Below are 20,918 nucleotides of genomic sequence, written 5' to 3' on the forward strand. Positions count from 1 at the left end.
CCAAAAAAATGTCTTTTTTTAATTTTCAAAATAGCACAAAAACGACGGACACAACACTCGGAGGGGGGGGAGGGGTCGGGGGGGGTCGCTTTTCCCCTCCCCCCCCTCGCTATGATACACCGGGGGTCTCCCTGCCCCTCCCCCACCCCCGGGGGGTCTGTACAGGGTGGGGGAGGGGCGCGGGGGGGGATTTGGGGGGGGAGGGGCAGCGTTGTACAAAACTTTTTCATTCCAGCAACTGCAACAGGTAAAAAAAAAGCCCCCCCGACCCCCCCCGAGGCGAGGAGACCCCCAAAATACCCCCCGGGATGGTTGGGGGGGTCCCGGGATTTGGGGAGGGGTCCCGGGGGTCCTTCACTGCCCTTCAGCCTTGGGCTTCTTTGGAGCGGATTTCCTGGGGGGGCAATTTGGGGAAGGGGGTTGGGGGGGGTCGTGATGAGACCCCTCCTCAAAATAGCCCCGAAAAACCACCCCAGACCCCCAAAACAGCCCCCAGACCCCCAAAACAGCCCCCAGACCCACCCAGACCCCCAAAACAGCCCCCAGACCCATCCAGGAGCCACCCAGCCCCCCCCAAAAGGACCCCCAGAACCCTCAAAACACCCCCCAGACCCCCAAAGCAACCCCCAAACCCCCAGGATCCTCCCCAGCCACTGAGACCCCCAACTCAAATCCAGAGACCCCCAAATCCAACCCCATGGCTCCCCCATGGATCCCCAGACCTCCCCAGCCCCACAGAGCCCCTCATGCCCCCCAAACAAGCCTCTGAGACCCCCCCAGACCCCCCCAGACCCCCACTCACAGGTCGGGGGACGCCAGCGGTCGTTTGCTGCCAGGTTTCCCGGCGCCTCCGTCCTTGCTCGACTCTGGGGGATTGGGGGAGAACGTCAGGGGCTGGGGGAGACCCCCGGGGGTCTGCAGACCACCCCAGCGGGGGTTTGGAGCCCCCAGACTCATTTCAGAGCCACCAGCCTCATTCTGGAGCCCCCAGACCCACCTTGCAGCCACCACACCTGGGTGGCAGAGCTGTAACCCTTGTCACTCTGGGGTGGGGACAGGGGAACACTTCCAGACCCACAGCCCCCCAGTGCCCAGGACAGCCCCCAGACCCATTTCGGAGCCCCCAGCCTCACTCCAGAGCCCCCAGACCCACCTTGCAGCCACCGCACCTGGGTGGCAGGGCCGTAGCCCTTGTCGTTGCGGGCGGCGATGCGGAAGATGATGGCCGGCTTGGTGGTGTGGTCGATGTGGGCGCTGGCCAGGCTGGACGCCGGCACGAGGCACGAGGGGCTCGGCCCGCAGTAGACCCTCATGAAGGCCAGCTGGGCGCCCCCCCCGCGAGCCTCGGGACCCCCGCCCGGCCCCCCCTGGATGGCCAGGTACACCGAGTACTCGGCGATGCGGCCTGAGGTCACCGAGGGCGGCTCCCAGGTCAGGTGGGCTCCGTCGGGGCTCTGGGGACAGAGGGACAGAGGGGTCAGAGGGACGGCAGGGGCAGGGGACATGGGGGCTGTTTGGGGGGCATGGGGACATGGGGACAGTGGGGTCAGGGGGCTGGGGACAAAGTGGGTGACACAGCACTCACACCAGGTGAGCTCCGTCAGGGCTCTGGGGACAGCAGGACAGCAGGGTCACGGGGGATATGAGGGGAGAGCGAGGTCAGGGGGGGACAGAGAGGAGTGGGGGGACAGAGAGGGTGGGGGACAGGAGTGCTGGGGACACGGGGTGACACAGATCCCACATCAGGTGGGGTCTCTTGGGGATCTGGGGACACAGGGGACAGCAGGGGATGAGGGGCAGAGCAGGGAACCGGGGGGTGGGGATGGGGGTGTTGGGGGACAGATCAGGGGGACACGGAGCTGGTGGCACCACGAGCTGGGCTGTGGGTCCCCATTGAGGGTCTGGGGTCCCCATTTAGGGTCTGGGGTCACCGTGCTGATCTCGATGGGGAAGCTGGGCAGGGCTGGGGTCAGTTTGGGTTGGATTAGGATCAATTGGGTTGGGGTCAGTGCTATGGGGTCCCCATGGGTCTGGGGTCAGTGCTATGGGTTCCCCATGGGTCTGGGGTCCCCACTGAGGGTCTGGGGTCACCTTGCTGATCTTGATGGCGCAGGGAGCCCCGGGGAAGCCGGGCAGGCAGGTTTTGAAGGCCGACAGCTCCGAGAAAGGTCCTCTGCCGCAGGCGTTCAGCCCGGCCACGCGGAACTTGTAGGCTGTGCCCGGCTGCAGCTCCTGGCGGCGCAGCTGCGAGTGGTCAGGGATGCCTGTGCCCTCGTCCTGCGGGACAGGGGACGTGTGGGGACATCACAGGGACATGGGACATCGTGGGGACATCATGGGGATATGGGATATGGACAGTGAAACCCCCCGGACAAGGGGGAACAGCTCCTGGTGGTGCAGCTGGGAGTGGTCAGGGAGCCCTGTGCCTTTGTCCTGCAGGACAGGGGACGTGTGGGGACATGTGGGGACATCGTGGGGACATGGGACATGTAACATGGATGCAGAAATCCCCCTGGACATGGGGACATCATGGGGACACAGAGAACCCAAGGGTATCCCTGGGGGCGTCCCCAGTGCCACAGGGCTGTCCCCAGGCTATCCCTGGGGGTGTCCCCAGTGCCACAGGGCTGTCCCAGGGTGTCCCTGGGGATGTCCCCAGTGCCGCAGGGCTGTCCCCAGGCTATCCCTGGGGGTGTCCCCAGTGCCACAGGGCTGTCCCCAGGCTGTCCCTGGGGATGTCCCCAGTGCCACAGGGCTGTCCCAGGCTGTCCCTAGGGATGTCCCCAGTGCCACAGGGCTGTCCCTAGGGATGTCCCCAGTGCCGCAGGGCTGTCCCAGGCTGTCCCCAGGCTGTCACTCACATCCGCGGGCGGCGCGTCCTCGGGGGGCAGGAAGTAGTGTGTCACCATCATGGTGGTGCCCTTGATGACACCGACATCGAACCACTGGTTCTCCTTCTTGGGCAGCGCCTTGGGGGGCTGAGCGCCCGGCTCTGGCTTCTGGGGGGACACGGGGGGTCAGCGGGGCTGGGGACACCCCAGGGACACTCTGGGGACATCCCAGGGACCCCCGACTCACCACAGGGGTGCTCTCGATGCCGTTGGCCACCTCGGCCAGGGCGGCGGCCGCCTGCAGCTTGGCGGGGCTGGGGGCTACCGTGGGGCCTGGGGGGGCTACGAAGGCGCTCGAGGGGGCCAGGCCTGCGGGGGGGACAGAAACTATGGGGAGGGGGCTTAAAGGACCCCTCTGGAAGTCCTCAGGTGTCCCCACCCACCCCAGTGTGAGGAATGGGGTCTTAAACCAACCCCAGGAGTGCAATGCCATTGCTGTTGGGGACGCCCAGGGTGTCCCAAACCCCCCAGGGGTGCCACCCCACCCTTTATGGGTGTCCCCATTGCCAGGGGTGTCCCCCCAGGGATCCCAATTCCCCTAGAGTGCCATCCCCCCACCCTAGGAATGTCCCCCCAAAAGGTCCCCACCCCACAGGTGTCCCAAACCCCCCCAGAGATGTCCCCCCAGGGGTCCCAAAGCCCCCCCAGGTGACCCCCCAGGAGTCCCAAACCCCCCAGGTCACTCACCGTCGCCGGGGGGTGGCAGCAGGGTGGCAGGGGTGGCCCCGCCGGGCACTGTCCCCAGGTCCCCCAGGCCGTTGGTGTCCCCCGTGGGGTCGTTCAGGCTGTCCGCAGGGGCCAAGGCCTCGGTGGGCAGGTGGGGGGGGGGCGCGGCGGCCTGGGGGGGGGCGGCGGCGGGGGAGGGCGGGGGCGGGCGCGGGGGGCGGCGGGGGGGGTCCCGGCCTCGGCCAGCTGCTGCTGGTGCTGCACCAGTGCGGCCAGTTCCTGCTGGGTGAGCACCAGGGGCAGAGCCCCCCCCGCGCCCCCCGCCCCCTCCGAGACCCCCAGGGCTCCCCCCAGCTCTGCTGGGCCACCCCCGGCCTCGCCGGGCTCCAGGGGCTCCGATGTCCCTGCGGGGGGACAAGGGGGGACAGGTCAGTGATGGGGTCAGCCTGAAATGCTTCCTCTGTGGGGTCAGCGTGGTCATCTCAAAATCCACCCCACGGGGTCATTGGGGTCAGCCCAAAACGCACCCCATGGGGTCACTGGGGTCAGCCCAAAATCCAGCCTCCGTGGGGTCACTGGGGTGATGGGGTCACATCAAATGCCCTCGGGGGTCACTGTGGTCATCCCAAGTCCCCCAGGGGGTCATCGTGGTCACCTCAAAATCCACCCCAAATTCCCCCTAAATTCCAACCCCAACAGTGACCCCTGATGGCCTGCTGCACGGCCTGGATGGCCAGAGAGGAGCCTGGGCCCAAGACTGTCAATGACCATGGGACCAAAATCCCAATGACCACCCCCAACGCCCCCCAGAACACCCCCAAATCCTCCCAGATCCCCCCAGGACACCCCAAACCCCCAGGACCCCCCAAACCCCCCCGACACTGACCCATGACGGCCTGCTGCGCGGCCTGCAGCACGGCCTGGATGGCCAGAGCCTGGGCCTGAGCCTCCTCGCTGGCCGCAGCCGCCGCCGCCGCCTCGGCCGCCGCGGTGACCGCCAGCTCCTCGGGGGTCAGTCCCGGGGGTCCCCCGGCGCCCCCCGCCTCGGCCAGCAGCTCGGGGGGCAGCGCCAGCCCCTCGGCCGCAGCTCCCTCGCCGGCGGCCGGCGGCAGCACCACCACGGCCAGCGGCTCGGGGGACCCTCTGGCCTCGGCGGGGGTGGCGCTGGGGGTGGCCTCGGGGGCGGGGGGGGACGGGGAGGTGGCCGCGGGGGGGTCTGGGGGGGGTGGGGCTCTGCGGGGGGGGTGGGGGTGCTGGTCGGGGGGGTTTCGGGGGGCGCCGGGGGGGATTCGGTCAGCGACGAGATGGTCTGGGGGAGAGGGGAGAGAGGTCAAAATGGGCGCTTGGTGGCCCCCAGAGCCACCTGCAGGGAACTTGTGGCACCCAGTGTCCCCAACTGTCCCCAAAGCTCCTCCCACTGTCCCCAAAGCCATCCCATAAGCCCAAAAGCCCCCCATTGTCCCCAAAACTCCTCCCACCATGGTCCCAAAGCCCTCCCAGTGACCCCAAAGCCCCCCCAAGCCCCCTTCCAATGTCCCCAACACCCCGCAGTGTCCCCAAACCTCTTCCCCCTGTGTCCCCAACCACCCTATTCATGGTCCCAAAGCTCTCCCAGTGTCCCCAAACCCTCTCCAAGTGTCCCCAACCCTCCCCACAGTGTCCCCAAACCCTCCCCACAGTGTCCCCAACCCTCCCCACAGTGTCCCCAAACCCTCCCCACAGTGTCCCCAACCCTCCCCACAGTGTCCCCAACCCTCTCCAAGTGTCCCCAAGGCCCCTCACCGGCACGGCCGGACCCGGCGCTGGCGTGGACTGAGTGACCGTAGTGACCGCCCGGGGCTGGGGGGTGGCAGTGCCACTGGGGCCAGGGCTGGGGGTCCCGGGGGGGACAGGGAGACCGCCACCCTCGCTCGGGGGGGTCTCCCCCTCCCCCTGCCCGTTGGCAGCCGGCGGGGGTGGGTCTGTGGGGACAACACCAAAGGTCAGCAGGGTGACCACCCCAAAATCAGGGCCAAGGACACAATTCGGGGACAATATGGGGACAATTCAGGGCTCACCTTGGCTGGCGCCCATGCTGGCGGTGACCGTGGTGGCCGTGGCCGTTGTCCCCGTCTCGTGGGTCTCGCAGGGGGGGTTGGAGCAGGCGCGGGGGGGGCTGGTGGCGGTGGTGGCACAGGGCGGGGGTGACGTCACCCCCTCGGCCGCGGTGGCTGTGCTGGTGGCACCGCTCTGGTGGCCTTGGCAGGGCGGTGACCCCGCGGTGCCGGCGGTGGCCGTGCTGGTGGTCCCGGTCTCGTGGGTCTCGCAGGGGGGGTTGGCACAAGGCGGTGACCCCCCCGCGGTGGCGCTGGTGGCGGCGCTGGTGGCCGTGGTGGTGGTGTCACCCGGCCGGGACCCCGCGGTGGCCGTGGTGGCCGTGTTGGTGGTCCCCGTCTCGTGCGTCTCGCAGGGGGGGTTGGAGCAGAGCTGCGCCGATGTCATTGTCACCGTGTCGGTCGTCCCCGTCTCGTGCGTCTCGCAGGGGGGGTTGGCGCAGGGGGGGACACCCCGCGGTGGCACCGCTGTCCCCGGCTCCGGGGGTCGCGAGGTGGCCGTGGTGGTGGTGGCCGTGCTGGTTGTCCCTGTCTCGTGTGTCTCACAGGGGGGGTTGGCACACAGCCGTGTCCCCGTCGTTGTCACCGTGTTGGTCGTCCCCGTCTCGTGGGTTTCACACGGCGGGTTGGCGCAGGGTGGCCTCGGCGCTGTCGTTGTCACCGTGTTGGTTGTCCCCGTCTCGTGGGTCTCGCAGGGCGGGTTGGAGCACAGCTGTGACCCTGTCACTGTCACCGTGTTGGTTGTCCCCGTCTCGTGGGTCTCGCAGGGAGGGTTGGAGCAGGGTGGCCTCGGCGCTGTCACTGTCACCGTGTTGGTTGTCCCTGTCTCGTGGGTCTCGCAGGGAGGGTTGGCACACAGCCGTGTCCCCGTCGTTGTCACCGTGTTGGTTGTCCCCGTCTCGTGTGTCTCACAGGGCGGGTTGGAGCACAGCCGTGTCCCCACGGGGGTCTCACAGCTCGGTGACACCCCGCTGGTGACCGCAGTGGTGGCCGTCCCCACCTCAGGATGTCCCCAGGGCGTTTGGCACGGGGTGACCTCCTGCGTTTGGCACGCGCCGGTGACAGCGCCGCCGCCGCCGCCACCGCCCTCGGGGGGACACAGCCGCGCCGTCATCGTCGTCCCCGTGGCCACCGTCTGCTGCGTGGGACACGGAGGTCCCCCGGGTGTCCCCAGGCGCGCTGTCCCCCCGCCGGCCGCCGTGGGGGTGTTGGTGGTCCCGGTCTCGTGGGTCTCGCAGGGGGGGTTGGAGCAGGCCCGGGGGGGTGGTGGCACCGCTGTCCCCCCGCCAGTGTCCTCGCAGAGCAGCTGCAGCTGCTGCTGTCCCCCCCCTGTCCCCACGTTGGCCACCAGGCTGGTGGTGGCCGTGTTGGTGGTCCCCGTCTCGTGGGTCTCGCAGGGCGGGTTGGAGCACACCAGGGTGACAGTGCCCGGGGTGGCCTCGGCGGGGGGGGGCTCGGCCAGGCCACCCCCCCCGGAGGTGGCCGCAGGGGGACCTTCGGCCGTCGGGGACGCCAGGATGGACACCGGGAGGTCGTGGACGGGTTGGGCCTCCACCCCGCTGGGCGTCGTGATCAGTGTCACCTGCGTGGGCTGGGACACCGGCTGTGTCCCCAGGGGGGTTAGGGACATCACCGGACACCGGCTGTGTCCCCAGGGGGATTAGAGGGTTTGGGGACATCCCTGGACCCTGGCTGTGTCCCCAGGGGGGTTAGGGACATCCCTGGACACCACAGGGGGTGACACTGACACAGCCACACCCCACCTGGCCACTGTCACCCCTCAATCTTTGTGTCACCCCACCCAATCTGGGACTGACCCTCACTTGGGGACACCCCTGGAACAGTCAGGGACAGCTGGGGACACCCCAACCCGCATGTCCCCAGTGTCCCCATTGTCCCCCGACTGGCTCCCCAGCCCGCCATGTCCCCATTGTCCCCAGTGTCCCCAGTGTCCCTCACCTGCATGGTGATGGTTGGGGTCCCCAGGCCCCCGCCGGCCGCGGTGGCCGTGATGGCCGCAGGGTTCAGGACCTGGCTCGAGAGGGTGGCGATTGTCCCCAGGGTGGTGATGGGCGTGGCCAGCGAGGCAGTGGCACTGTGGCCACCTGCGCCCCCGGCCAGGCTGGTGGACACTGTCCCTGTCACTGTCCCCAGCGTGGTCACACCTGTGGGGACAGCAGGAGTGAGTGACCACCCAGAGAAATGACCCCATGGTGACCCCTTGGTGTCATGGTGACCCTTCCCATGACAGTGACCCCACAGTGACAAACTGACCCCCTCTGCAGTGACCCTCTGGCGTCACTCCCAGTGACCCCCATGGTGACCCAATGACCTCCCAGTGACCCCATACCCACCAAGGTGGTCACCTCCGTGACTCCATGGTGACCCAATGACCTCCCCAGTGACCCTCCAGTGACCCCATGGTGACCCTTGACCATGAGTGACCTCCCAGTGTCACCCCAATGACCCCAAAGTGTCCCCACTCACCAGTGGTGCCCTTGACCACCAGGGTGGTCACCGTGGGCTTGACGGCCGAGACGGTGACAGGAGTGACCAGCCGGACACCTCCCATGGGCACTGTCCTCAGGATTGTCCCCGGCTGGCCTGGGGCTCCCTTCAGCACCACCTGTGGGGACACTGCTGTCACCTGGGGACACCTGGGACACCCAGATGACTCCCACCGGTGTCACCTGACCCCCCCAGTGTCACCAATGTCACCTCAGGACCCCCAAGCTGACCCCCACAGGTGTCCCCCAAGTGCCACCAAACCCTCACCTGACCCTCCCAGTGTCACCAATGTCACCAAGCTTTCACCTGAGTCCATCCCAATATCCCCCCCAGTGTCCTCAATGTCTCCACAATGTCACCTAAGTGACCCCTCAGCCCCTCCCTGTCCCCACCAGTGTCCCTCATTCCCTGCCAGTGTCCCCAGCATCCCCAGGTCCTGCCTGTCCCCGGTGTCCCCAACCCCTCCCCAGTGCCCTGTGACCCCCGCCTTGTCCCCACCATTGTCCCCAACCCCATCCCAAGGGTCCCGGGGGTGTCCCCGAGGGTGTCACCTGTGTCACGCCCTGCTGGCCGTGTCCCCCGCCCAGCTTGGGGACAGCAGTGATGATCTTGGCAGGTGTCCCCGTGCCTGACGTCATCACCTTGGTGGTGATGATGGTGATGGGGGATTTGATCCCGGGGCTGCTGGTGACACCTGCGGACACAGGGGGACACCGGGGGGGTCACAGGGTGACAGGGACACGGGGTGTCACCAGGGTCACCTGCTGTCACTCAGCGGTGGCACCTGACTGGGGGTGGGTGGGGGATTGGGGCAATTTGAGGGGCTTTGGGGTCTCGGGGAGGTCAGGGATTTTGGGGATGATTTGGGGGTCTCGGGTTAAATTGGGGAGGGGTCTCAGGAAGCTTAGGGATGATTTGGGGGTCGGAGGTTAATTTTGAAGTCTCAGGGTAATTTGGGGAGGGGTCTCACTCACTAGTGGCCCCTGACTGGGTGAAGATGGTCAACATGGGGATGGTTTTGATGGGGTCAGCAGTAGGGGTTTGGGGGTCTCAGGGAGGTTTGGGGGTCTCAGGTGAATTTGGGGAGGGGTCTCAGGTTAATTTTGGGGTCTGAGATTAATTTGGGGAGGGGTCTCACTCACCGGTAGCCCCCGACTGGGTGATGATGGCCGACATAGGGATGGTTTTCATGGGGTCAGTAGGAGGGGTTTGGGGGTCTCAGGGATGATTTGGGGCTCAGGGATGACTTGGGGGTCTCAGGTGAATTCGGGGAGGGGTCTCAGGTGAATTTGGGGAGGGGTCTCACTCACCGGTAGCCCCCGACTGGGTGATGATGGCCGACATGGGGATGGTTTTGATGATGGTGGTGGTCCCGGGCTTGGTGGTGCTGGGGGACACGCTGCTGATGCCCAGGATGGTGGGGGGCTTGGTGCCCCCTGCCCCCGCCTGGCTGCTGGTCAGGATGGTGGTGGGCTTCCCCTCCCCCGACGTCACCAGCTTCAGGATTGTCCCCGCGGGGAGGGGACCCTTGGTCTGAGAGAGGGGACAGCGGTCAGTGAGGGGCTGGGGGTCAGTGAGGGGCTGAGGGTCAGTGAGGGGCTGGGAGGTCAGGAATTTTGGGGAAATTTAGGGGATTTCAGGGGATTTCGAGGGAAATATGGGGAATTTCAGGGGCATTTTGAGGAAATTCTGAGGAAATTTTGAAGGGAATTTTGAGGGAAATTTGAAGGAAATTCGGAGGGATTTTGGAGGGAATTCTTAAGGAAATTTTGAGAGAAATTTTGAGGGAATCTTGAGGCAAATTTGAGGGAAATTTGGAGGAATTTTGAAGGGAATTTTGACGGAAATTCGGAGGGATTTTGGAGGGAATTTTGAGGGAAATTTTGAGGAATTTTGGAAGGAATTTTGAAAGAAACTTTGAGGGAAATTTGGTGGGATTTTGGAGGGTATTTTGGAAGGAATTTCCAGGAAATTTTGGAGGGATTTGGGATGTCACCTGGATGATCTGGGTGACAGGGCCACTCGACGCCTGCCCGGTGACAGCCGAGCTCTGCACTGGCTTCGTCTGCACCACGGACATCACCTTGCCCAGGTTGGAGATCTGGGGGGTCAGGGGGGGTCCGGGTGGGTCAGAGACCCCCGGGATCCTCCCCAAATCCCACTGCCCACACCCACCATGTCCTCCTGTCCCCAAACCCACCTCCCCCCAGTCCCAGACCCCCCAAACCTGGATCCCCACAGCCCCAAAGCCCCCCGGGACCCCCAAACCCAGCTCCCTCTGCCCCCCAAATTTGGGTCTACATGCCCCTAAAGCCCCCCAGGACCCCTCAACCCCAATCCTGACCCTCCCAATGTCACCTCCTGTCCCCAAATTCACCTCCCCTCATCCCCAAAGCCCCCCAGGACCCCCAAACCTGGATCCCCACAGCCCCAAAGCCCCCAGGACCCCCAAATCCAGCTCCCTCTGCCCCAAAGCCCCCAGTGCCCCTCAACCCCAATCCTGACCCTCCCAATGTCACCTCCTGTCCCCAGATCCACCTCCCTCACCCCCAGAGCCCCCCAGGACCCCCCAAAGCCCCCCATGTCCCCCAGCCCTGTCCCCTCACCAGGGCGCTGCCCCCCGGCACCGAGATGGGGCTCTTGACCAGCGTGATGGTCTTGGTCACTCCTCCGACCACGGTGGTGACCACCTGGGCCTGCTGGGCCACTGTCACCGTGCCCGACTTGTGCACGGTGATGATGGGCCTGGTGGCCGCGTTGGTGGCCGCAGGTGACCCGCCGGCTGTGCCCACCTGGGCGGCTGCTGTCTTCAGCATGCGGGTGGCAGGGTTGCTCACCTGGGGACATGGGGACAGTGTGGGGACAGTGTGGGGACAGTGTGGGGACAGTGTGGGGACATGGTGGGGACAGTGTGGGGACATCATGGGGTCACCCTGAGTCCTCTGGGGACACTGCGGGGTCACCGTGAGTCCCTCTGGTGACAAAACGAGGTCACTCTGAGCTCCCCAGTGACACCACGAGGTCATCCTGAGTGGCCCAGTGACACCTCGGGGTCACCAGGAGTCCTCTAGGGACACCTCGGGGTCCCTCCTGAGCCTCCCCAGTGTCACCTGAGGGTTCCTCAAAGCCCCCAAGTGCCACCACAGGGCTTCCCAGTGTCCCACTCAAGCTCCCGAGTGCCACCAAGCCCCCCAGTGTCACCGTGCCGCCACTCCAAACCCCCCTGAGTCCCCTGGTGACACCACGGTGACAATGCCACCCCCACCCCACAGCCCCCCCAAGCCCCCTACCATGACAGGTGACGATGCCACCTTGACGGTGGCGGGCAGGGTGGTGGCCCCGGGGGTGACGGCCACCGTCTTGACGATGGTGGCACCGGCGGGGACACTGAGCACAGTGGGCGCCGAGGCTGGCGGGATCTTCTGGGTGGCAGCGGCTGCTGCGGCCAGGGCGGCCATGCCGCTCATCTGGGGGCTGCTGCCGATCACCTGCGGGACACCGGGGTACCTGAGCACACCTGGGCACACCTGAGCACACCTGGGGTACAGCTAAGCACACCTGAGCACACCTGGGGACACCTGGGCACACCTGGGGTACACCTAAGCACACTTGAGCACACCTGAGATATAGCTGAGATACACCTGGGGTACAGCTGGACAAACCTGGGGACACCTGAGCATGCCTGGGACACAACTGAGGGCACCTGGGACAGAGCTGGTGGCACCTGAGCACACCTGGGGTACACTTGGGGGCATCTGGAGGCACCTGAGCACACCTGGGATACACCTGGGGCACCCAGGTACCACTCACAGGGACACCTGGGCATACCTGGAGGCACCTGGGACACACCTAGGCTACAGCTAGGGTACAAATGGGCACACCTGAGCGTATCTGGTCACACCTGTATCACCCACAGAGACACCTGAACACATCTGGGGTAGCCAAATAGCCCTCAGGATTCACTTGTATCACCCAGGTAACCCCCACACCACACCTGGGCACACCTGGGGCACCCAGGTACCACCCAGGGCTCACGTGTGTCACACCTGTGTCCCCAGTGTCCCCTCCCAGATCCTTTCCTGTATCCCCACATCCCTGTCACCCTCTCCCCGCATCCCCCACCTGTCCCACCTGTCCCCAGGTGTCCCCAGGTCTCACCGTGCCCTGAGGGCTCTGCGTTGGCACCACCATCCTGACGCCGGCGGGCAGCGATGTCACTGTCACCGGCGCCTTGCCAGGCCCGGCCGAGCGCACAGTGACCAGCGGGGGACCCGCGGTGGCCGCAGGGGGACCGGTGACCTTCAGCACTGCCGGGACACCTGCAGGGACACTGTGGGGTCAGGGACACCCAGGGACACCCAGGGACACCCCACCGTGTCCTCCATGTCCCTCCCAGTGTCCCTGCCATGTCCCCACAGCCCCCATGGTCCCTACAGAGTCCCTGTCCCTTCATGTCCCCAATGTCCCCCCGTGTCCCCCTGTGCCCATTTCCTCAAATCCCCTCCCGTGTCCCCAGACCCCCACACCCCTCCATGCCCCCCTGTCCCCTCCATGTCCCCCCACCCCACCTCCCCTTAATGTCCCCTTAATGTCCCTTCAATGTCCCCATGTCCCCCCACCCCATTTCCCCTCCACATCCCTCCACCCCATGACCCCACCACGTCCCTCCATGTCCCCCACCCCACATCCCGATGTCCCCAAGTCCCCCTCCACTTACCAGGCGCCCAACCCCTGTCCCCACTGTCCCCAAGTCCCCCACCCTCCCCATGTCCCCACTGTCCCCAAGCCCTCACCCTCCCCATGTCCCCCCCCTGTCCCCATGCCCCTCACTCACCCGGCGCCCTCCCCGCAGTGGCCGCTCCGCTCCCGGCCGCAGTGGCCCCTCCGGCCGCGGGCAGCACCTGCAGGGTGGCACCCGGAGGCGCCACCCCCGCCGTGCCCGTGCCGCCCTGCGCCGCCACCGCCGTCACCCCCGCCGCCGCCGCCGCCCCGGTGACCCCCGCGGTGACGCCGGGCGGGTTGGGCGGCGCGGCCGGAGGGGACAGCAGGGTCAGCCCCACGCCGCCGCCCAGCTGGGGCAGGTTGGGGGGCGCCGGGGGGGGCGCGGGGGCGGCGGGCGCGGGGCTCTTGGGGGGGTTGGCGGGCACCGAGGGCACGGGCGGCGGCGCAGGCGCGGCGGGCAGCTCGTACTTCTGCAGCTGCAGCAGGTACGAGTCGGCCGTGGGCACCGCGCCCCAGCTCACCTCCAGAGAGGTGGTGTTGGCCCTGACCAGCTGGACACGGCCGGGCGCCGGGGGACGCTCTGGGGACAGAGAGAGACGGGTGACAGGTGAGTGACAGGTGAGTGACAGGTAAGTGACACCTCAGTGACGCCTGTAACCCCCACATCAATCTGGGTGACACCTGGGATAAGGACAATAGGGGTGCTGGCTCTGACCAGCTGGACATGGCCGGGCACCGGGGGACGCTCTGGGGACAGAGAGACACCAGGATTATACCTGGGTCACATCTGAGTGACACCTACGTGACACCTGAATGACGCCTATAACCCACACATCACACCTGGGTGACACCTGGGATGGTGATGTGGGTAAGGCCAATGGGGCAGTGCTGGCCCTGACCAGCTGGACACAGCCCAGGGCAGGGGGGCACTCTGGAGGGGACAGAAACACCTGGGTGACACCTGGGTGACATCTCTGTCCCACCTGTATCACACCAGTACCTCTCACATTACATCAGGATCACACCTGTGTCACCTGTGTCACCCAGATACCTCTTACATCCCACCCGTGTCACCCAGGTCCTGGCAGCCCCCCAGCTCACCTGTCTCCAGGTACCACAGGTCCTTGCAGCACACCTGGTTGTTCCAGGCCTTGCGGTAGCCATCGCGGCCACTCCAGATGTAGAGGCGAGTGGCGATGGCCACGGCGCAGTGACCAGCACGGGCCCTGGGGACATTGTCCTCCAGGGTCTCCAGGACCAGCGGCTCCCAGGCCATCGAGTCTGGGGGACACCACAGGGTCACGGTGGGTTTGGGGGGGTTTGGGGGAGTGGGGAGGGGTTTGGGGGGCTCAGGAAGGGGTTTGGGGGATTGGGGAGCGGTTTGGGGGGCTTCGGGGGGCTCAGAGTGGGGTTTGGGGGCAGATTGGAAGAATTGGGGAAGGGTTTGGGGGCTCAGGAAGGAGTTTGGGGTATCAGAAAGGGGTTTGGGGGAATTGGGGAGGAGTCTGGGGGGCTTTGGGGTGTCCCAAAACAGATTTCAGGTCACTTTTGGGGGTCTCAGGACAGTTATGGGGGTCCCAAGCCCCCTCCCCACCCAGGTTGAGGGTTTGGGGTCACTTTAGGGATTCTCAGGGTGGGTTTAGGGTCACTTTTGGGGGTTCCAGGACAGTTTTGGGGTGGATTTCAGGGGTCCCAAGCCCCCTCCTCACCCAGATTAAAGGTTTAAGGTCACTTTTGGAGGTCTCAGGACCCACTTGGGGTCAGTTTCGGGGGTCCCAAGCCCCCTCCTCACCCAGGTTGAGGCAGGCCAGGGTGTTGGTGCATTTCCACTCCTTCTCATGAGTCGCCACCTTCACGTCGTCCATCACCAGGGGAACCCACCCCCCAAAAACGTACATCCTGGGGGTCAGAGGTCAGCGGGGTCAGGGGGACACCCAGAGACCCCCACCCCAAAACCTGACATCCTTAGGGGGTCAGGAAAGAGCCCCTGACTTAAATAAAAATGGAAATAAAATAAACAGCCACCCCAATCAGACCCCAGAATGCCCCTGGGGACACTCAGGACACCCCCAGGGACAAAAGGGGGTCCAGAGCTTGGGGGGACCCTCAGGACCCCTCCCCAAATTAATTCAGATATTGGATTAATTAAAAATCCCTCCCAGGACCCTTCCCCAAATTAATTCAGATATTGGATTAATTAAAAATCCCTCCCAGGACCCTTCCCCAAATTAATTCAAAATATTAAAACAATTAAAAACAATTCCCTAGGAACTCCCAGGACGTCTCCCGATATTAACTAAATTATTAAAATAATTAAAAATTACCCCCCTCAGGAACCCCAAAATCCCCTGGGGTGGGTCAGGGACGCAAAGGGGAGGAGATTTTGGGGTTTTTTTGGGGTTTTTGCCCCCAGACTCACTTGTTGCCGATGGTGGTGGCAGAGTGGAGGCTGCGGGGGAGGGGAGCAACCCCACTGAGGCTCGGCTTGTTCCACGTCAGCGTCTCTGAGGGACCCCAAAACGGCAGGAAATTACCCCAAAAGCACACAGAACGGGAGAAAACCACCCCGAAACGTGAAGAAACGGCCCCAAAATCACCCGAAATGTGACACCCAGACCCCGAAAACCCCTAAAAACCTCACAAATCCCATAAAAACCCCATAAAAACCCCGTAAAAATCCCATAAAAACCCCATACTGATATCAATGGTCCAGAAATACCCCGGCCTGCAGCTGCTAATGGCCCCAAAGACACCCCATTCTCCCAACATCCAGACCCCAAAAACCCCATAAAAACCCCATAAAAACCCCAAAACCCCATAAAAACTCCTCTGATATCCAGAGTCCACAAATCCCCCAGCCTACAGCCACTCATGGCCCCGTAGATGATGATGTCCCCAAGTAACTCCCATTCCCCCAGACCCCAAAACACCTTTAAAACCACAAAAACCCCACAAATCCCCATACTGATATCCAGGGTCCACAGATCCCCCAGCCTGCAGCCGCTCATGCCCCATTAACACCAAGGTCCCCGAGTAACTCCCATTCCCCCAGACCCCAAAACCACTCAAAAATCCCATAAATGCCCCAAAAAATAGGAGAAATCCTACAAAACCCCCACAAACCCCCATACCAATATCCAGGGTCCATAAATCCCCCAGCCTGCAGCCGCTCATGCCCCCGTAGATGACGATGTCCCCCAGTAACTCCCATTCCCCCAGACCCCAAAACACCTTTAAAACCCCAAAAACCCCACAAATCCCACAAAAACCCCACAAATCCCCATACCAATATCCAGGGTCCACAGATCCCCAGCCTGCAGCCACTCATGCCCCATTAACACCAAGGTCCCCGAGTAACTCCCATTCCCCCAGACCCCAAAACACCTTAAAAACCCCAAAAACCCTATAAAAACCCTATAAAAACCCCACAAAACCCCACAAATCCCCATACCAATATCCAGAGTCCATAAATCCCCCAGCCTGCAGCCGCTCATGCCCCCGTAGATGACCAGCCGGGACCTCCTGCCGTCGCGCTCCGTGTACACCACGGCCGTGTGGGATTCCCGCGGCGGCGGCAAAACCCCGTAAGTGATGGGGATGTCCCAGGCCAGCACCCCCGAGCCGGGGCGCAGCTCCAGCACGTAGAGATCGTTCAGGTACCTGGGGAGAGGAATAGGGTCAGCAGATCCCAAAAAAAACCCTAAAAGATTCTCAAAAAAACTCTAAAAGATCCCAAAAAATCCCTAAAAAGGTGATTAAGGACATAGAATGGCCCTAAAAAGATCCTTAAATCCACTAAATTACAACCAGAAAGATCCCAGTGTCACCCATGTACCTGGGGAGGGCAATGGGGTCAGCAGATCCCAAAAAAACCCCTAAAAGACTCCCAAAAAACCCTAAAAGATCCCAAAAAATCCCTGAAAGGGTGATTAAGGACATAGGATGGCCCTAAAAAGGTCCTTAAATCCCCTAAATTACAACCAGAAAGGTCCCAGTGTCACCCATGTACCTGGGGAGGGGAATAGGGTCAGCAGATCCCAAAAAAAACCCTAAAAGACTCTCAAAAAAACTCTAAAAGAACCCAAAACATCCCTAAAAGATCCCAAAAAATCCCTAGGAAACCTTAAACTGGTGATTAAAGACACAGAATGGCCCTAAAAACGTCCTTAAATCTCCTACACTACACCCAAAAAGGTCCCAACGTCACCCAGGTACACTGGGGAGGGGAATGAGGTCAGGAGATCCTGGAAAAATCCTAAAAAACACCCAAGGAAACCCCAAAACAGTAATTCAGGATATAGAATTACCTATAGAAATCCTTAAATTCCTTAAAACACACCTAAAATGGTGCCACTGTCACCTGTGCCCCCAGGGTTGCTCAGGTATTTGGGGAGGGGGAAATGGAGTCAGGAGAGCTCAAAAGATCTCTAAATACCCAAAAAAGATCCTGAAGGATCCCCAAAAAATCTTAAGAAACCCCAGAAGGGTGATTAGGGATATGAGATTGTCCTAAAAGGTTTCTCAAACTCCCTAATATACACCCAAAATTATCCCAATGTCACCTGTGCCTCCCAAAAGAAAATCCCAATGTTTTGGGGTCACTCCTGTGCCCCCCAGGAGTCCCCAAACATGTGGGATGTCCCCAAACCCCCCTGCCACCCCAATTCCTTGGCTTTTGGGGTAGCCCCCAAGGTTTTGGGGTTTTTGGGGTCCTTGCTGTCCCCAGTGCTTTGGGTGTCCCCAAACTCCCCTCCCACCCCAATAATTCCCAAGGTTTTGGGGTTTTTGGGGTGCCCCAGTCATCCCACATAACTCCCAGGGTTTTGGGGCTTTTGGGGTGCCCCTTACCAGGGGCTGTTGTTTTTGGGGTCCTCGCTGTCCCCAGTGTCCCCAAACCCCCTCCCACCCCAATTCCCAGGGTTTTGGGGTTTTTGGGGTGCCCCAATCATCCCCCATAACTCCCGAGGTTTTGGGGTTTTTGGGGTGCCCCTCACCGGGGGATGTTGTTCTTGGGGTCCTCGCTGTCGTTGGCCAAGCCCCCGAACAGGTAGCACTTGTTGCCCACCAGGGAGAAGCTGTGGCCCAGGCGGGGGCAGGGCGGGGGGCCGTTCTTGGGGGTCTTCGCCTTCAGCCGCTTCCACTCCCACCTGGAGGCCTGCAGTGGGGAGGGGAATGTGGGGTTTGGGATTTGGGGGGGTCTGGGGTTGGGGGGCACCCGGGGGGATGGGGGATCCCAAAATGGGGGGGTTCAGGGCTCGTGGGGAGCCCGAAATTGGGGGTTTAGGGTGCAGGGGAATGGGGATCCCAAAACTGGGGGGGGTTTAGGTATTGGGAGGGGTCCTGGGATTGGGGAGACCCCCAGGGGGATGGGGAACGTGGGACCCCAAAACTGGGGAGATCCAGGAGTTCTGGGGGGCACCTGGAGGGTCCCAGGAGTTCCCCAGGTGTTTGGGGGATCCCCAGGTGTTCAGTGGGTTCCCCAGGTGTTTCCCCAGGTGTTTAGGGGATCCCAGGGGGATCCCCAGGTGCTCAGGAGGGTACCCAGGTGTTCCCCAGATGTTCTGAGGGTTCCCCAGGTGTTCCCCAGGTGTTCAGGTGTTTCCCCAGGTGTTCCCCAGGTGTTTGGGGGGGTCCCCAGGTGCTCAGGAGGGTACCCAGGTGTTCCCCAGGTGTTCAGTGGGTTCCCCAGGTGTTCCCCAGGTGTTCAGGTGTTTCCCCAGGTGTCCCCCAGGTCTTCCCCAGATGTTCAGTGGGTTCCCCAGGTGTTCCCCATGCGTTCAGGTGTTGCCCAGGTGTACCTGCAGCTCGTAGAGGTCGTTGCTGTACTTGCCATACTCCACCATCCCCCCGAACACCAGCAGCCGCGTTCCGTCACACACGAAGCCGTAGGCGGCACAGCCGGGGGGGATGTCACCGCGGACGGCAGGGATGAACCACTGGTTGGTGGCTGTTGGGGACACAACGGGGACAGTGAGGGCATGGGGGGACACTGGCTGTGACCCCCAGAACCATCAGGATGAACCACTGGTTGGTGGCTGTTGGGGACACAACGGGGACAGTGAGGGCATGGGGGGACACTGGCTGTGACCCCCAGAACCATCAGGATGAACCACTGGTTGGTGGCTGTTGGGGACACAACGGGGACAATGGCATGCAGGGACACGGGGAGAACCCCAAAGGGTCACCCTGGCGGTCACTCCAAGGGGCCAAAGGAGCTGGACAGGGTGGTGACCAAAGGGTGACATGGAGCCACCCCCAAGGGTGGGGATCCCCTCACAACCCCCTCAGTGCCACAGCTGTGTCACTTGTCCCCAGTCCCCTCACTGTGGAGTTGCAGTGTCCCCATTTAGCCCACATTTGACCCCCCAGTGTCACACATCTCCACTTGTCCCCAATCCCCTCTCTATGGTGTCACCCACAAGACCCCCCAGTGTCACAGCTGTGTCACTTGTCCCCAGTCCCCTCACTGTGGAGTCACAGGGTCCCCATTTGTCCCACATTTGACCCCCAGCCCCCCCTGTGACCCCCCCAGTCCCCAACCCCCTCACTATGGTGACACCCACAGGACCCCCCAATGTCACAGCTGTGCCACTTATCCCCAACCCTGCCGTTTCAGGACCCTGTCCCCTCCCCAGTGACCCCCCCAGTGACCCCCCCGTGCCCCCCCCGCGCCCCCAGCCCCACCTGTGTTGTACACGTGCAGCTCGTCCACGATGCCCTCGTTGCCCCCCCCGAAGACCACGATGAGCTCCTTGATGGCCACGGCGCGGTGGCCGTGCCGCGGCCTGGGGACAGGGCCAGCCCAGCCCACCACCCTCTTCCAGCGCGGCTGCAGCGCGGGGGGGCCCGGGGGGGCCCGAGGGGGGGAGCCCCCCCCGCCCAGGCCTGCCATGCCTCCCCCGCTGCCTGTCCTGGGGGGGACACGGGGGTCAGGATGGGGGTGACACCCCAAAAATCCCAAAATTACCACCCAAAATTACCCCAGGCCTCCCTGTTCAGGGGGACACGGGGGTCAGGATGGGGGTGACACCCCAAAAATCCCAAAATTACCTGACCCCCCACCTAGGCCTCCCTATCCTGGGGGGACACGGGGGTCAGGATGGGGGTGACACCCCAAAAACACCTGAAATTATCACCCAAAATTACCCCAGGCCGCCCTGCTCAGGGGGACACGGGGGTCAGGATGGGGGTGACACCCCAAAAATCCCAAAATTACTACCCAAAATTACTCCAGGCCGCCCTGTTCAGGGGGAACATGGGGGTTAGGATGGGGGGAAAGCCCCAAAAACACCCAAAATACCCCAAAAGTATGTGACCCCCACCCACTGCCTGGCCTGAGGGGGACATGGGTGGTCAGGGATATCCCAAAGTGACCTGGACCCCCAAAACTGCCTGGCCTGGGGGACATGGGTGGTCAGGGGGGTTGGGGACACCCCGAAATAACAACCTGAGATCCCCTGCACTGACCAGAGGTGGTCAGGGGGCTTTGGGTTAGGCAGAGACCCCAAAATGCCCCCACTGGACTTGACCCACGGGGGGGTCAGGGGGGTTCGGACATGGGGGATCCCCAAAGACCCCCCAGTGATGCTGACCCCCCTCACTTTGTCCCTTTGGGGGACACTGGACATGGGGGATCCTCCTTGTTGCATCTCTGAGGGGGATATCCCAAATTTCCGGGGAGCACCCCCAAACCCCCCCACCCAAAACCCTCCCAGCCCCCCAACAAATCACCCCCAGAGTGCTTAATTACCCCCTAATTCCATTTATGTGATTAAACACCTCCCCACCCCCCGCACCGCAATTACCCCGAAAGAGTTAATTACCCCCCCACGGCAGGGGGTGTGACAACGGGGGAGGAGCCAATTTGCGGGGGGGGGCGTTTATTCCTCCCCGTTAATTACTTTCTTCATTAGGGCACCTCTTAATTACTTCTCCCCTCACGGCGTGACCCCCCCAACCTGCTCCCTCCGAGCTTCATCTCCCCCTCCCCAAATTACCCCTCAGGCCGTGCCCCTCCCCCCCGGCAAGCCCCCTACTC

At 63.2% G+C, this 20,918-nt stretch overlaps 1 protein-coding gene across 1 annotated transcript; it reads right to left on the reverse strand.

Annotated features, from left to right (window-relative positions):
* Window positions 1-4: 4 nt before the first annotated feature.
* Window positions 5-20,531, reverse strand: HCFC1 (host cell factor C1). Its single transcript, XM_085046604.1, is given in 28 exon segments — window positions 5-394; window positions 803-866; window positions 1,154-1,454; window positions 2,092-2,277; window positions 2,862-2,999; window positions 3,079-3,200; window positions 3,579-3,734; window positions 3,794-3,961; window positions 4,444-4,714; window positions 4,717-4,866; window positions 5,340-5,518; window positions 5,615-7,253; window positions 7,610-7,815; window positions 8,138-8,276; window positions 8,710-8,852; window positions 9,469-9,691; window positions 10,155-10,259; window positions 10,765-10,995; window positions 11,449-11,646; window positions 12,317-12,477; window positions 12,993-13,460; window positions 13,982-14,161; window positions 14,673-14,779; window positions 15,300-15,384; window positions 16,332-16,540; window positions 17,875-18,035; window positions 18,679-18,827; window positions 19,565-20,531. Coding segments are annotated over 28 exon segments (6,387 nt in total). The 5' UTR covers window positions 19,773-20,531; the 3' UTR covers window positions 5-354.
* Window positions 20,532-20,918: the final 387 nt, after the last annotated feature.

Source organism: Lichenostomus cassidix, unplaced genomic scaffold, assembly GCF_008360975.1.
Source record: "Lichenostomus cassidix isolate B80296 unplaced genomic scaffold, HeHo_3.0 HiC_scaffold_40, whole genome shotgun sequence".
In the NCBI taxonomy this organism is placed as follows: Eukaryota; Metazoa; Chordata; class Aves; order Passeriformes; family Meliphagidae; genus Lichenostomus; species Lichenostomus cassidix.